The sequence below is a fragment of the Schistocerca americana genome, chromosome 7 (genome assembly GCF_021461395.2).
Source record: "Schistocerca americana isolate TAMUIC-IGC-003095 chromosome 7, iqSchAmer2.1, whole genome shotgun sequence".
NCBI lineage: Eukaryota > Metazoa > Arthropoda > Insecta > Orthoptera > Acrididae > Schistocerca > Schistocerca americana.
The window spans coordinates 269,701,715-269,718,469 of record NC_060125.1 but is presented as its reverse complement, the minus strand read 5'-3'; the positions used below and the strand labels follow the sequence as shown (position 1 = coordinate 269,718,469).

At 44.1% G+C, this 16,755-nt stretch overlaps 1 protein-coding gene across 1 annotated transcript in view; it reads left to right on the top strand.

The window, feature by feature from the left end:
• LOC124622341 (myrosinase 1-like) overlaps positions 1–16,755 on the top strand; it is a 137,417-nt gene that overhangs the window by 104,709 nt on the left and 15,953 nt on the right. Inside the window, exons 9-10 of the mRNA XM_047148019.1 lie at positions 10,280–10,414; positions 10,727–10,833. Of these exons, the coding sequence (XP_047003975.1) occupies positions 10,280–10,414; positions 10,727–10,833 (242 nt within the window). The remainder of the gene's footprint in view (positions 1–10,279; positions 10,415–10,726; positions 10,834–16,755) is intronic.

The following is a 16,755-nucleotide window of genomic DNA, read 5'->3' as shown; positions in this document are numbered from 1 at the left end:
CGCGATGACGCCGATTGTTGCGAGATTGTTGCTCTTGGACGGCGGACGCAGATGTGATGGGGTTATGATATGCTTGGTGCACAATACGGCTGACCCCCCTTGTGGTGATCACACGTACTTCGCCCTAACCTGTACGTCCGTCCCCCGCGTCCGAATGCAGTCCAACATCAGGCTACTGTCATCCGCATCCGAATGCCCCACAGATTCGGATATTGCACGATTCGACCAGCTGAGCAAATGGAGACCCACAGTGACGCTCCTTTCAAAGCCTACACGAGTATGGCCACGAGCAACAGCAATACACTTGACAGTCGTTCTACCTGTCACAAGTAATTGAGACTCGAATCATTTACATTTCCGTCGATGCTGTGTACGTGTTCGAAGAGATATTCATGTCCGACCACGTTTTCCGGACGCTTGACACTTTCATATCAGAGAGTATATATGGTTACGGTCAGATACGCTAAGATTGTGTTCGCAAGACATAGCATGGGAGCCAGTCACCTGCACTACCAGTAAGAGGTGTAATCACACAAGGTGGTTCATGTGCGACGTTTTGTCGGTAGCTAAACGGGATCCAGTACTCCAGTAAGTAGGCTGCGATCACCGCATGACGCCACGCCCTTTGCTCGGACACTGTGGTGGCTAGTGACCTCGTTTTAACGAGAATAAACTGGAAGAGTGATGAATGGCTTCGAAAAAAATTTGAATTTAAAATTTTTAAATGTTGTCACAATCTACTCGTTAAACAATATAATTTTACTTTGAAGGTACAGCGTAATAAGTCAAGCATTATGCAGTTAGAAACAGTGTACGTGCCCGAGGCACCGTAACTCAGGCACGAAAATTGTACAGACTTCGTTCATTCAGTATTACGGATTGAGAGTGCTTAGTGACTTCCAACACACTTTACACATAATTTCAGATATTTTCAAATTTTTTTCTGTCTTACACCCCTCACAAAATAATGAAAGGAAAGAAGTATATTTACATTTTCACTACTCATACAGTATAACTTCAGTAACAGGCATAACTTTAAATTTTATTACTTATTTAACACATCTTTTCATAGACTACGCACATATACTACTGAATCTACCTGCAAAATTATGTCACGGTACGACACATAGTTCTGGAGATATGGCATGATAGACACTGAGATGAGGAAAAACTACTTTTTCTTCTAACAGAGAGCACGTTACCCACACTGTACTCAATCAATGTTTGGTAATTAGAGTTCTATAAATCAGAGCTCGATTCATACAGAATGAAGGCTGGGAAGGTTAACTGGTGGTTTCTAAAGGCAGCTACACAAATAACTGCATGCTTAACTAGCGTCCACTCGGAAGTGAGCTCGCCAGTGCATGCTTCAGCGTGTGTAGCATAAATCTGCGCAAGCATAAGGAGTGTACAAACAGCTTGATGCATGACCAAATTTCGACTACGGATGCTGGTGCAAGCGTTCAAGCGTGTGCATGTTTGAGCTTGTGCACCAGGAACAGGGAGGCTTGTGCAAGCATTAGCCAGTGACTTGATTTGATTTAATTTTTATTTAGCGCTGTTAAATTACGTTTCCTACGAAGGTTACACGGTAATGTACGACAAGCCAAGGAATATATTTTTACACGGAAGGAAAGAGAAGAAAGACAATAGTGCCGTGAGACTGTTTCTGAAGCATGTCTACTGCGAATAATATGGGACTAAAATTTTTGTTTCCATTTCAGCTCCCTCCGCCACACACCACGTTTCGTCTTTTACCTTTATTCTAACAGAAGCAACAAGGCTGCCAAAGCCAGCGCATCGTCGTCAGAGCTCGACCATTTCTGATAAAGAAATGGATGCTTGTACAAGCATTATTGGGCCATGTGGGGATACGATGAATTTGTGCATGCTTGCACTTGCACGCTTTCGCTTGTGCGCTTCTCGAGCATGCAGTTTCATGTGTGACCGCTCCACCAGCACAGACTGCAACAGCCAGTTGCAGTACTGACGCCAAATCACAGTACCCGGTGAGCTGATGCCCTACCGTTCCTCTCTCTGAGTTGCGCTCACCGTTGTGAGCAAATGTTGCTGCTAGTCGGAAGTGCTAAATTACGCGGGGGTTCTGTCGGACTTATTTCTATGGTCGATCCCAACTGGTTTAGTTTGGCCTCAGCTAACACCGATATGCCATTTACCACGCTGTCTTTGTAGCACGTTAGTCTGGCCTATAACGCCGATATGCCATATACCATGCTGTACTTGCAACAAGCTAGTTTGGCCTCGGTTAACATCAATATGCCACCCACCACGCTGTCCTTGCAACAAACTAGTCTGGTCTCGTTTACCACCGATATGCCACCAACCGTGCTATCCTTCCAGCACACTAGTTTGGACTCGAATAACTCTGATATGCCACCCACCACGCTGTCGAATTGGAATTCTGCCAACGCTTCATTAATTTCCAGATGCTCCTTGACCTTCTGCAACCCGTCTACTGCTGCCACTGGCACTGAGAAGGTTGAGTGGAGCTCGCTGACAGATGTTATTGTGGCACTGTGGCCAAAGCATACACTTAGATGCCATGTTTGCAGTTTGCAAAGCAAATAACATCAGGCAACGAACAACAACGTAGTTGATACGTTCGGCCACCATCTGGAAACGAAATGACTGCACTAACTCTCTTTGAAAACTTTTGTTTGAGATTCTGCTTGCTCTGGGAGATGCCAATGGCAAACGAAAACTCTACTATTTCTCCACGACTACCAATGATGAGCCCGGTGGACCAGTAATTGCTGCCGGAACTACTGAATCCCGCATTGCTAGGTTACCGGACAGTCAGGTGCTCAGAAAATCAGATGACGACTTTGGACATCGTAGAAAACAGCGACTATTACTGTTGCTAAGAAAGTCGACACCAGATGTATAGTGACACACAGTTTGCACTGATGCTGTTACTGGATCAGAATTGGCAATTTGAAGTACAACTCTCATGGTTTGATCAGACTACAAAACCACGCAATTACTTCTCTGTCAGGAGATAGGAGTGTAAATACAACTCGGAATAATGATTCCGCATACTACGCGCCACACTAATTAAAAGAAAAATCACACCAACTTGCTAAGCCTTGAAAGTCAAGAGTCCATGCTGTGTTTGTTCACTTACATTGTTAGTGCAATGATTAAATTTGAGCCTTGTTGCATGTACGTGGGTTTGGTGACTGCTAAAGGCCGCCAACAAACCACAAACGTCAGAAAATTTCAAATTATTGCAATCCGAGACTGGGCGCAGTTTGAACATCTCTTTGTACACTTCATCACTAGAAGACAGCAAGAGTTCACTCTGATGTATAGGATCAGCTAGGAGACTTCCCTCGCAGTGAAGAACGAAACGGAGTAAACTGGCCTCCAAACTCTCGTTTGCCTTGTCGGAGCAGATAAATGAAAGGAGAAAGCAATGATCCCGCAGCCCAGACTGTTGTTGGTTTTGCACCAGTTGTAACAGCAACGTCTGTTGTGGCTGCTGGAATTCCTACTGCTTTCCAAGCTGTTGTTGTTTCTGAAACTGCTGCTACCGCAACTTTATAAAGTCAACATCGATGCTTCATACTGAGTAGTTACACAGTCAGCACTTCTCTGCCTTAGGCCGCACAATTAGAACGCCGTTTACGATCACTCGTACTAACACTGATGCAGAGAGTGGTAACATAAATGCGGTTCCTGTGGGCGGTGACGGTGTAGTTCACGAAGTGAACGGCTAGCCAGAGGCAGAAAAAATCGTCGAAAGTGTGCGCAAACAGTCCAGGAACAATTCGTATCGAAAAACGTAAACGCAGAAAAGGTTAATTACATTGCTATCAATGGCGCGTATCGAAGGCTTGGCTTCAGAGCAGAGTTGCGATCTATCAAAATAACGGTTCTTTAGCTGTGGTGCAGTATGTAAATGACGCAGTAATTTTCAGTATTGCCGGTACTAATGGAAGCATTGGTAGGAAAAGAAACATAAATAATAGTGTAAGAAAGAAACTGGGAGTCTACGACATCTCTTTGATCTTTTTTGATTGGTTGTATGTTTAACACATAATTATAACCACACGTAATTCAGCGTTACAACAACATCCCTCATGTCACAAATCAACAATTTTCGAATAAAACCTAAAATAAACACTGACAGTTTCAATTTTGTTATAGATACTGTTCACTTTTCAGTAGCAGACAGGATGATAATAACTATGTAGATCAAAAATATTCTTTGGTTACCCAGTCCTTTATTTACCGTCACTTACAGAATATAAAATGCATTTTATAAGTAATATAAATTAGTTGATTGTGTAACTTCTGTGCTCCTATGTAAACCAAGCAGTAATTTTTGTTGCAATTACAGTTTACATACACAAATATAAAAATCATATATATAATTATTGTTGATAATTTGGACTCAAAAGAACGTTCTTCATCATGATCAAAGGTAAGAGTTTCCTGTTATTCCAGATAAATGCGAAGGCTGTTTATGACTAACAGAAATATATTTTACATAAGTTCACCGTCCGGAATGGCCGAGTGGTTCTAGGCACTACAGTCTGGAACCGCGCGAACGCTACGGTCGCAGGTTCGAATCCTGCCTCGGGCATCGATATGTGTGCTGTCCTTAGGATAGTTAGTTTTAAGTAGTTCTAAGCTCTAGGGGACTGATGACCTCAGATGTTAAGTCCCCATAGTGCTCAGAGCCATTTGAACCACTTTTACATAAGTTCGGAAGTAATGAAGAAGCGATGTTTGGTATATTTTTGTTTTGCATCCTTCTTTTTTGTTTTTTTTCTTTTTTCAATTTTTTTGTTACTTCACCATTTTGTTGAGGAAACTCCGCTTTCTAACGCTATGTGATAAATGTGTAGCCGGCCGGAGTGGCAGAGCGGTTCTAGGCGCTACAGTCTGGAACCGCGCGACGGCTGCGGTCACAGGTTCGAATCCTGCTTCGGGCATGGATGTGTGTGCTGTCCTTAGGTTAGTTAGGTTTAAGTAGTTCTAAGTTCTAGGGGACTGATGACCTGTGAAGTTAAGTCCTATAGTGCTCAGAGCCATTTGAACCATATTTTTTTATAGATGTGTATTGTTTTCTCTATTTTTACTACAACATCCCTCATGTAACAGATCAACAATTTTCGAATAAAACCTAAAATAAACACTGAGAGTTTCAATTTTGCTATAGGTACTGATCACTTTTCGGTTCAGACAGGATGGCAAGTATGTAGATCAAAAATATTCTTTTGGTTATCCACTCCTTTATTTACCGTCACTCAGTTTCTAGATGGCTCATTTTTAGGGTATCTAATAAGACTGATCGCACACGTAAAGAACGCAATCGTTATGACGCGACTCCCCATAGGTATGCAAATACCTAATGTACAGCCGCGCGCGATTAGCCGAGCGGTCTCAGGCGCTGCAGTCATTGACTGTGCGGCTGGTCCCAGCGGAGATTCGAGTCCTCCCTCGGGCATGGGCGTGTGTGCTTCTCCTTAGGATAATTTAGGTTAAGTAGTGTGTAAGCTTAGGGACTGATGACCTTAGCAGTTAAGTCCCATATGATTTCACACACATCTGAATATTTTTGAACCTAATGTACTGGCCAAAGCTACTAGGAAAACTACCGTAGTATACTCTTACTTAAGATTTTCTACTGTAGCCTAAGGTAGTTTTACAGCTCAACTTCGGAGAATAGCAAGAACTGCCAGACAAGTGTGGGCCAGCGGTATTTATGGACACCACAGCGTTAGTGAGCGGGTCCACACGACAAGCGAGCAGCAGCGACCTCCCCGGGATCAAACTGCAGCCGTCGTATGAAGCTCGAGTATCTCCGATTTTACCTCCATATCGATAATCAGAGTGTGTGGAGAGTTCGAATCACTGTCAGATACTAAACACTTCATGTCTCCACTTCTCTCTTTCTCACAAACTGCCCCTGTAGAACGGAATCGTATACAAGCCCTAAGGCAGTGATTGGAATCAAATCGCACGCACATGTGATCACTCATACATAAAACCACTTCACACTGGTATTTTCCACCACATACACACCTATCTGTTATGTAAGAACAGAACTGCTATTAACTACTGATGAATCGAACTATGACTCTCATAAACCCAAGTACGAATCAAATATATAAGCTTAATGGGAAATACACCAGGCAGCGTTTATGACGACTACACTCTTCAACAGACAGCCACGGCTGTCGTTGGCCATGGGCATAGGGTTACAAGTTTTTTCTCTATACATTTTCTACATCTGCATCATTCTGCACAGGCCACCGTATGGCGTTTGACGTAGGGCACCCTGTCCCACTACTAGTTATTTCAATTCTTATTCCACTCGCAAATAGAGCGAGGGAAAAACGACTACCTACACTACTGGACATTAAAATTGCTACACCACGAAGATGACTTGCTACGGGCGCGAAATTTAACCGACAGGAAGAAGATGCTGTGATATGATAATGATTAGCTTTTCAGGACATTCACACAAGGTTGGCGCCGGTGGCGACACCTACAACGTGCTGACATGAGGAAAGCTTCCAATCGATTTCTCATACACAAACAGCAGTTGACCGGCGTTGCCTGGTGAAACGTTGTTGTGATGCCTCGTGTAAGGAGGAGAAATGCGTACCATCACGTTTCCTACTTTGATAAAGGTCGGATTGTAGCCTATCGCGATTGCGGTTTATCGTATCGCGACATTGCTGCTCGCGTTGGTCGAGATCCAATGACTGTTAGCAGAATATGGAATCGGTGGGTTCAGGAGGGTAATACGGAACGCCGTGCTAGATCCCAACGGCCTCGTATCACTAGCAGTCGATATGACAGGCATTTTATCCGCATGGCTGTAACGGACCGTGCAGCCACGTCTCGATCCCTGAGTCAACAGATGGGGACGTTTAAGACAACAACCATCTGCACGAACGGTTCGACGACGTTTGCAGCAGCATGAACTATCAGCTCGGAGACCATGGCTGCGGTTACCCTTGACACTGCATCACAGACAGGAACGCCTGCGATGGTGTACTTAACGACGAACCTGGGTGCACGAATGGCAAAACGTAATTTTTTCGGATGAATCCAGGTTCTGTTTACAGCATCCTGATGGTCGCATCCGTGTTTGGCAACATCGCGGTGAACGCCTATTGGAAGCGTGTATTCGCCATCGCCATACTGTCGTATCACCGTGCGTGATGGTATGGCGTGCCATTAGTTAGACGTCTCGGTCACCTCTTGTTCGCATTGACGGCACTTTGAACAGTGGACGTTACATTTCAGATGTGTTACGACCCGTGGCTCTATCCTTCATTCGATCCTTGCGAAACCCTACATTTCAGCAAGATAATGCACGACCGCATGTTGCAGGTCCTGTACGGGCCTTTCTTGTACAGAAAATGTTCGACTGCTGTCCTGGCCAGCACTTTCTCCAGATCTCTCACCAATTGAAAACGTCTAGTCAATGGTGGCCGAGCACCTGTCTCGTCACAATACGCCAATCACTACTCTTGATGAACTGTGGTATCTTGTTGAAGCTGCATGGGCAGCTGTACCTGTACACGCCATCCAAGCTGTGATTGACTCAATTCCCAGGTGTATCAAGGCCGTTATTACGGCCAGAGGTGGTTGTTCTGGGTACTGATTTCTCAGGATCTATGCACCCACACTGCGCGATAATGTAATCACATGTCAGTACTAGTATAATATATTTGTCCAATTAATACCCGTTTATCATCTGCATTTCTTCTTGGTGTAGCAATTTTAATAGCCAGTAGTGTATATGCCACCGTACGAGCCCTAATTTCTCTAACCTTCTCTTCATGGTCCTTACGCGAAATGTGCGTTGCCGGCAGCAGAATCTTTCTGCAGTCAGCCTCAAACGCCGGTTCTCTAAATTTTCTCAATAGTGCTCCTCGAAAAGAACGTCGTCTTCCCTCGAGGGATTCCCATTTGTGTTCCTGAAGCATCTCCGTAAAACTTGCATGTTGCTCGAATTTACTGGTTACGAATCTAGCAGCCCGCCTCTGAATTGCTCCAGCTTCAAATAATCCGATCTGGTGCGGATTCCAAAAACTCGAACAGTTCTCAACAATGAGTTGCATTCGTATCCTACATGCTGTGTCCTTTACAGATAACCACACTTTCCTAATATTCTCTCAATAAAAATAAGTCGACCGTTTGCCTTCCATACTACAATCCTGGTATGCTCATTCCATTTCATATTGCTTTGCAACGTTATGTCTAGACATTTGACCGAATTGACTAGTGCAGTACTCGAATGTTGTGGATTTGTTTTTCCTATTCGTGTCCATCATCTTATATTTTTCTAGATTTAGAGCTACCTGCCATTCATCACACCAACTAGAAATTTTGTTTAAGTTATCTTGTATTCTTCTACAGTCACTCACGGTCGATTGATCTACACTGAGAGGTGCGACAGTAATGTTATGAAACTGGTTAGAAAGACTCGCTTACAAACATTTTCAACCAACTGCAATGGTGCCACGTTCAAAATAATTCCCTTGTGTCTACACACACTTACTCCACCGGTGTTTTCAGTGTTGGTAGCGTCTCTGAAACTCATCTTCCTATATATCAGCAAAAGCCTTTGATACAGCTGTTTGAGTATGCCGAATTGTTGCAAAGTGGTGTCTTTCAACGACTGACGTACTGGGAACAAATAAATGACTCTGGGCCATGTCGGCTGAATAAGGAGGTTGCGGTAGCACAACAACTGACTTTGACTTCAAAAACTTCCCACCAAACAATGCAATATGGGATGGTGCATTATCGTGATCCAGGATCAGTTGTTAGCCTTTTGTTGACGAACACAAAGGGCCCGTTTACAAAGTATTTAGGGAATTTCTTGGTAGTAATATCGATTTATTGTGTGGCCTAAAGGCAGCAACCCTCTGTACACAATACACGTGGAGTCAAACACACCAGCATTCATTATCCCTCTCTTTGGTCTTGGCGATTCTTTTAACATAACCGCAAATACTGACGTTTCGTCTCGGAGTCGTCCTGGAAAACCCAACTTCATCACCAGTGATATCTCGGTATAGTAATTTTGGGCTCTGTTCCACTTCTTCCTATAGATCAACAGTCACAGTCCGCCCTCGAACTTTTTATTGCTGTGTGAGATTTTTGGGAACTATTTTGGCTCAAAGTTTTCTCATTCCCAGGTTCAAATGGTTCAAGTTGGGGGGGATTAAAGGGACCAGACTGCCATGGTCATCGGTCCATGGTTCAAGTGGATCTGAGCACTATGGGTCTTAACATCTGAGGTCATCAGTCCCCTAGAACTTAGAACTACTTAAACCTAACTAACCTAAGGACATCACACACATCCATACCCGAGGCTGGATTCGAACCTGCGACCGTAGCAGTCGCGCGGCTCCAGACTGTAGCGCCTAGAACCACTCGGCCACTACGGCCGGCTCATTTCCAGGTTTTCCGTCAGTATCAGACGAACAGTTTCCCGATTAATGTACAGTAGAACAGTTTCCCGATTAATGTAAAGTAATTTTCACGGTTAATCTTCCGCGAGCTCGCACCGTTTCACTCACCCTGGGTATGTTGTTATCTGTTCGTGCTATTGACGGTCACCCAGTGCGGTGTTCATCTTCGACATTGATTCTGCCTTCAGAAAGCATTCCGTGCCAACTAAACTCGTGTGCCCTTGATAAAACTCAGTTTCCAAAAGCCTGTTGAAGCCTATCGTATGTTACTGAGGAATGCTCATTGACTTACATACAGAAAAAGATGATATAAAGTTGCGCGATATTCCGACATTCCATTGGTAACGAGCAGTGAAAACAGGATTTCACTCTTCAGTTTCCTACACCTCACTGAAACATTGTAGGTGCACGTCACTTTTGGCTGTAGGAAAAGCCCAAATTCACACACTTCCTGCGGTAACAGGTTGCACGATTTCCACCCTAGGGACTTCACTGTCGCACAAATGTGCGAAGGCGAAGGATACAGAGAGAACAATTCTCTCCTGATCTTGGAGCCCAAATATTCCATTCTCTTCGTCAGTTAACACGTTAAATAGCAACAGACTATGTAATGGCCTTAATGGTTCGTGCACTGCAACGGTTATTGCATGAGGAAAAGTTATAATAAGACAAATAAACTTTTGCTACTTACCTTGAAACATCTGATTTATGCAAAGTGGTATTTGAATATTCCATGAGATATATTTAGTGAAGAGTTATAGGGGAACAGAACACAGGAAGGTTTGGTAATTTGAACGGTTTCTCTGTTACAGGTCGTTCCCTGGGGTTTCCGTAAGCTGCTTAATTGGATTGCAAGAAACTATAACAACCCACCTGTTTTCGTAACGGAAAACGGTTTCTCAGACAGAGGAACACTGGATGACACGGACCGCCAAGAATATTATAAGGTGAGTTTCTTCAGTAACATAATGCACTTGTGTTTGCTGGTGAATTTTAAAGTCGTCTTTTGCATGGTCAAGATTTCTCAGGTATATTGCAAATTAACTGTTGTTTTTACTAATGAGTGAGCGTTATACGTGTTACAAAATATATGTGTACATTAGGAGCAAAATATTTAGCTCCATGCAGAGCTCATTGGTGTACAAACACTTTCTTAAATATAGGCAAATGTTTCTCCGGCTGGTTTTTATTATTATTCCACGCCTAAGGAGCCTGAAACTTCTTGTCACGCTAAAAAAAATGCCATCATTTTTCCGCAGCAATACCTGGCACAATTGCTGATGGCCGTAAACATCGACGGAAACAACGTCATTGGTTACACAGCATGGAGCTTATTGGACAACTTCGAATGGATGAGCGGGTACACGTAAGTACTGTGTATGTCAAGCCTTTTAGAAGGCATTCTTCTCATTAGTAATATTTCTCTGTCCACGCGCAAGATTCCATGGGAGCGGCAAAATACCAAAGTTTCCATTTTTAATTTTTCTGTGTTTGTCAGTTTCGTAACGCATCACGTAACAAGAAGTAAATCTTTAGACATCTCAAGAACCCTCATTACATTGTAGAGAAGTAGAGAATTCCATTCGGGGAAGACGGGAGGAATTGCCTCCTCAAGCACCCTGCACCTCACCCTAACCCCCCCCCCCCTCGCCCGCACACACACACACACACACACACACACACACACACACACACAAGTCCTCCAACTTGCGGACGCCGACGTTCAGGAGCAAAGATGTTCGTTTTCAGCGAGGAAAATTCGAGTAACTACGTCTTCAACTGTTTTAGTAATATACGTAGAAACCAAGAAGAACTTTCGCCAGAAAGAAGGTATAAAGAATTTAATATTTAACGATGGCATTATAATTCTCTTAGAGACAGCAAAGGAGTTCGAAGAGTAGTTGGACGGAATGGATAGCTGTTCTGAAAACAGATTACATGTGACCATCAACAAAAGTAAAATAAGTGTATCGGAATGATGTCGAATTAAATCAGAAGATGTTGAGGAAATCAGATTAGGAAATAAGACACTAAAAGTACCGGATTATTTCTGTTATATTTGCACTGTAATAACTGATCATGAAATTTTTAGCACAATTTTACTAAAGGAACCAATCGGCCGATAGGACACATCCTGAGGTATGAAAGAATCGTCAATTTGGTAATGTCGGTAACTGTGGGGGATAAAAATTGTAGAGGTAGTCCAAGGTTTAAATACAGGAAACTGGTTCGAATTGACGTAGGTTTCCGTAGTTTCGCAGCGATGAAGAGGCGAGCAGAGGATACACTACGATGGAGACCTGTATGAAACCAGTCTTCGGACTGAAGGCCACAACAACAGCAGCAGCAGCAACAACAACAACAACCCAAAAAATAATTTTCCATTTTTTGACGTCATAGAATAGTTGTCGTCAATTTGTTCTTGTAAATCTCCACAGAAATCTTGTATCACCATATCTTAGTTGGAAAACTTCGATGCAGAGACGTGAATTATCTTATGTTTATTTTTATGACAAGTCTTGGTATTCTGTAATAAATTCCTTTAGTGTCTAGTTTTCTTATTCACGCTTAAGCTTATATCTGATTCTCCACCCAGCCCCATTCTTCTGCAGTAGACAGTTAAAATGGCTCTGAGCACTATGGAACTTAACATCTGAGGTCATCAGTCCCCTAGAACCTAGAACTACTTAAACCTAACTTACCTAAGGACATGATACATATCCATGCCCGAGGCAGGGTTCGAACCGACGACCGTAGCGGTCGCTCGGTTCCAGACTGAAGCGCCTAGAACCGCTCGGCCACACCGGCTGGCTACTGCAGTAGACGTATACCATAACTATTACTGCATTTTGCCTCCTTTTTATCGACGGTCTCCTGGTAAACCGACCTGTCCAACATGATTTGATTGAAGTGCTAGTCCTTCTAAACTAACCGATCTTTGAACCACAATGTTCGGATAATTATTGTCCCGAATAAAAGGTAAAGAAGGCAGCTGAATTTCTATGAATGTGTATTCATCTGTTTATCCACACTCCTTATATTACTGTTCGCTGGAGATGATGGGAATGTAAGCTCCCTGCTCGTTTTTAGTTTTATAGCTTTTTGATATTTTGACATCGGACTGGTTGGCGGATACCAGTAGTGGCATCACATATCTCTATAGACGTCATCCGTAGTGCCTTAACAAATATGATCAACTATTACTGTTTAGTCATAATAAGAGTGCACCCATCATTAGAAATCTCTGTTAGACCATAGAAACTGGGCCTGTTTTCATTATCTTTTGACCGTGCGAATTTTAATTCTTTTAGAGTCTTCGTAATATAAACTTTCATAGAACATTAAATAAATATAAAATCACTCCACACGAAATATTTCCTCAAGTCACCGGTCAAAACAGTTTTGTTTCATTCGTTATAGAGTTAGTCCTAGGATAGCAAACTTTTAAATGTACACTGTCGTCGGTGCAGGTTGGTGAGTAGCCCACAGATTCTCGTTCACCGTAAAGTGATCCATTAACATCGTAACACTAGGGATATAGCTATTTTGAACATTTGGATGTATCTTGGTTGTTTCCCCTAGTCGCCTTTGAGTTCTAACTGGAATCACCTTTTGCAGCTAACCAAGCTAACCAAATTAAAAATAAAATTATTTAAATGATACCTTTTTCGTACTTTTCGGGAACTAGAGAATTAATTCGACTTATTCTACAATGAATCATTCAGGTGGCAGCTGTTCTACTGGTAAGTGCAAATGGACAAGACACCAGTCATAAAGTGTTATACAACAACGTATTTTTACCTCCAATATTTCGTACTGCTTAAACCATTGGTTGGCTCCGTGAGGTGGAAAGGCATTCTCTGTACACCACCATGTGCCGATTTTGCAGTGGTTCTATTGAACTGACATGACTGAAGGCGAAATATATACCAGATGAAAGACGCATACTGTTGTATTTAGTCAATAAAACTGTGCGTCATTCAGCTAACCCGTCAATTCGCATTGATTTTTTTCTAGCCACAGCGCCCAAAAGCCTGCTGGGCACGCGATGGCTGTCCCAAAATTTTTGAGACTCATTTTCAGTACTACGTTGTGGAATCAAATTTTTTTTTTTTTTTTTTTTTTTTTTTTTTTTTTTTTTTTTTTTTTTTTTTTTTTTGCTCTGATTCTCTTTAAGTTTTGATAGAATTAATTTGATAATCTACTGTGAACCTGGATTTTGCTTTGGACTTCAAGGTTTGTGGGGTGACGTCTTGCATTACGGCTATTTCACAGGGAGCTCAAGGTAAACACCAGGAGTAAACAAAGCTCTATCTATTAGTCGCCAAACTGGTCTGCGGAGTCTTACGCAATTCGTGTATATATGGTGTCTGTTCTTTTAGACATGTCCGAAAGAGTAAACGCGACACGTATAATTAAGGCCAATGATCACTTTACTGCGGATGCTCGAACTCGTAAACGCGACACGTATAATTAAGGCCAATGATCACTTTACTGCGGATGCTCGAACTCTTACGGGAATCGATGAAATTCCGCGAGTGATGGGCAAGGAGCACTACATCTGAAGTGTGCTGGTAAGTTGAAAACTTAGATCTGACGGGAGGCGCGCTATGATAGTCCGGACAGCTGCGATGAGCACTGTGTTGTTGCCATTAATGCATGTGCCTAGAAAACAGTTTTACGCTTAGCAGCGTTGAGGTGCGGACGTATTGTTTGCGTCTCGCCAGCGGAGCTGCATGCGAGCAGTTGTTTACTTCCTAGCTGTCGTGAGTCGTTTGGCACACATTCAAAATATGGCGCAGTTCTTTAGATAGGCAATGCTCCAGTTACGTTTCAACAGAAACGCGCCAGACCACGCGCATATGAGGATGAACGAGACGATCTACGTCTGAACACTATGGAAATTGTGGGCATCCACTTCTCAATTACGTCCAGCGTCGTTGACGTCAAGATGATAAATGCCTAGGTGTGCACAACTGTAGTGAACTAATTCACGAACTCATTAAAGTTCAAACACTCCGATAGACACATCGGGACGGTTACAGTGGACCATACAGGCCTAGGTTTGCACACACGTATAGTCTGTGAACTCCACTTCGAGGTGCCAGCCTACGTCTTAACTGCGCCTTTCCGATCGCACAGAAACGTGGTCGAGGAATGGCAGATACTTATAAGCTGTACAATGGTGTTCACCAAATAAATATCAAACTGACCGAAATACGTTCCGTCCTACCTGAGCATCGGCGGTTGCCGTGTTATGGTAATGTGCGATGGCCAGCCACGCACTTGTTCTGGCTGAGGCCAGGAAGGCCATTTCATTGCGGAGTGTATTCAACGCCGACTGACGCAAACACCGGTCGGAGAATCAGCGAGGATACAACTCACTTCACGACGCCACACCAGCCGACAACACTGCAATACCCACAACTGCCGTCAACAGGTGAACCTGAAGAAAATATGGACATCGATTACAGGGTCGTTCCGACTTCAACCATTCTTACTGAGGGATCGACGGCTACCGATCAGCAGTCCCACTTCGACAGAGGAACTCATGTCCGTAAGCAACGATTACCTCGCAAACATAAAAAGCGACAGGGCGCACCTTCCGCCGATTGCCTCATCCGCACGACGGAACGGGAAAGTGACGTCGTTGCAAAAGGCCCTCTATCAGCTGCCATAGGAAAGGGATACAGGATCTGACCATTGGCACTTACGCCCCATGGGCAGACGACGTTGGATGTGACGCTACCACAGAAAAGAGAGAGGACGAAAGAGCGTTACCCAGCGTGCCCTTACCGCTTCGGCGACCAAGAGAGTCGCCATCGATGACAACACCATCTGAGGTAGAAGCAAGGCAACAATCGACTTCAACACTATCAGAACGTGGCATAAATTCTCCAAGTTGCAAGATATGCTTAAAGCTGCGATCATCGAAATCACTCTCCTGCAAGACATCTACGCAGTCGGATTTCATGACCTTCGGTTACACAGCTCAGATTCATCCACCGGCAGCGACATCGACGACATTCTTAGAGAGTGTTTGGCAGCCGATGACGTTCGATATCTCCCCAGTGCACGGAGCATGGCCGCCATGGTGCACGGAGTCTGACTCATCAGTTCCTATGCCTCTATCGGTGCAGATCGACGGCGGGAACGCTTCAGCATTTTTGCAGAGAACATCGGGCTGCTCTCTCAGGATCGGTTTGACGTTCTGGTTATTGGCGGGGACTTTTGTTGCGCATAAGCACCTTCGGACCAACTTCCGCACCATTTCCCGAGCACTGAGCTTGACATACTCATCCACAATCTTCAGCTGGTAGACACATGACGCCACATCCACTGTGATAGACCCTGCTATACTCACTTCACCAGTCACTCATCCAGCCGACCCGACGGATTTATGGAAATTCCTAATTACAGACGGCGATGTGTAACGCGAAACTATGCTCAACAATATTCTCGGATCACTCGGCCTACGTCTGTGCCACAGCTCTCAGTTCCCTTAGGGTATGGGAAAGCAGGAGCCCATGCAAGCTCAAACCATCCATTTCTCCTCTCCAGTTCGTCGTGTAGCTGGGGAAGATACATGGAATAAGTGTGTCCGTCATTGCAGTCCTTATCCCTCAGCCGTAAAATGATAAGACGATGGACTAAGTGCGAAACCGGCCCTCAGGCGAACTTTCATGATGCAGCGTAGGGAAGCAGCTGGGTGACGTACAGTCCTCAGAGAGTTTTCAGAGCAGTCGCCCTCGCCAGACAGACACGCATCAGTCAATCGTGCCAAAGTATAGATCATTTCTCTCATGCACCTCCATTTGGAAGGAAGCGTAGTACGCACGCTTGCACAAGACCGCTTACCGACAGAACCACCTTCAATGTCTAACATACCAGCGGAGTGCAAAAGGCCGCGACAGGCGCTAGTCCACGTTAGCTAAATGGAGGGCAGTAGACATCTCAACGAACAACGGGATAAGCCAAGGCCTTTGATGACCATTAAATTCGAATGTAGCAGACACAGAAACCGGATCTGGCTGTCGTTACAGACGTCTCAGGGCTGATCCATGTCCCGTGCCGCAGGGATTGAAGGCGTACTTGATAGGAGACGTGCCAAAAGATGAGGGTCTGATGCCAGAGACCGAGACGCGACCAGCAAGAGGGACAAGACGGCCTCCCTTTTAAGTTTTATCGGACCTTCAAACTGCTGTTGGTGCCGTGTTGGACAGAGATACACCAAGGACTGGTACCTCCAAAAGTACCACTTCCTGTAAACTTCCGATAGTGCCTATAC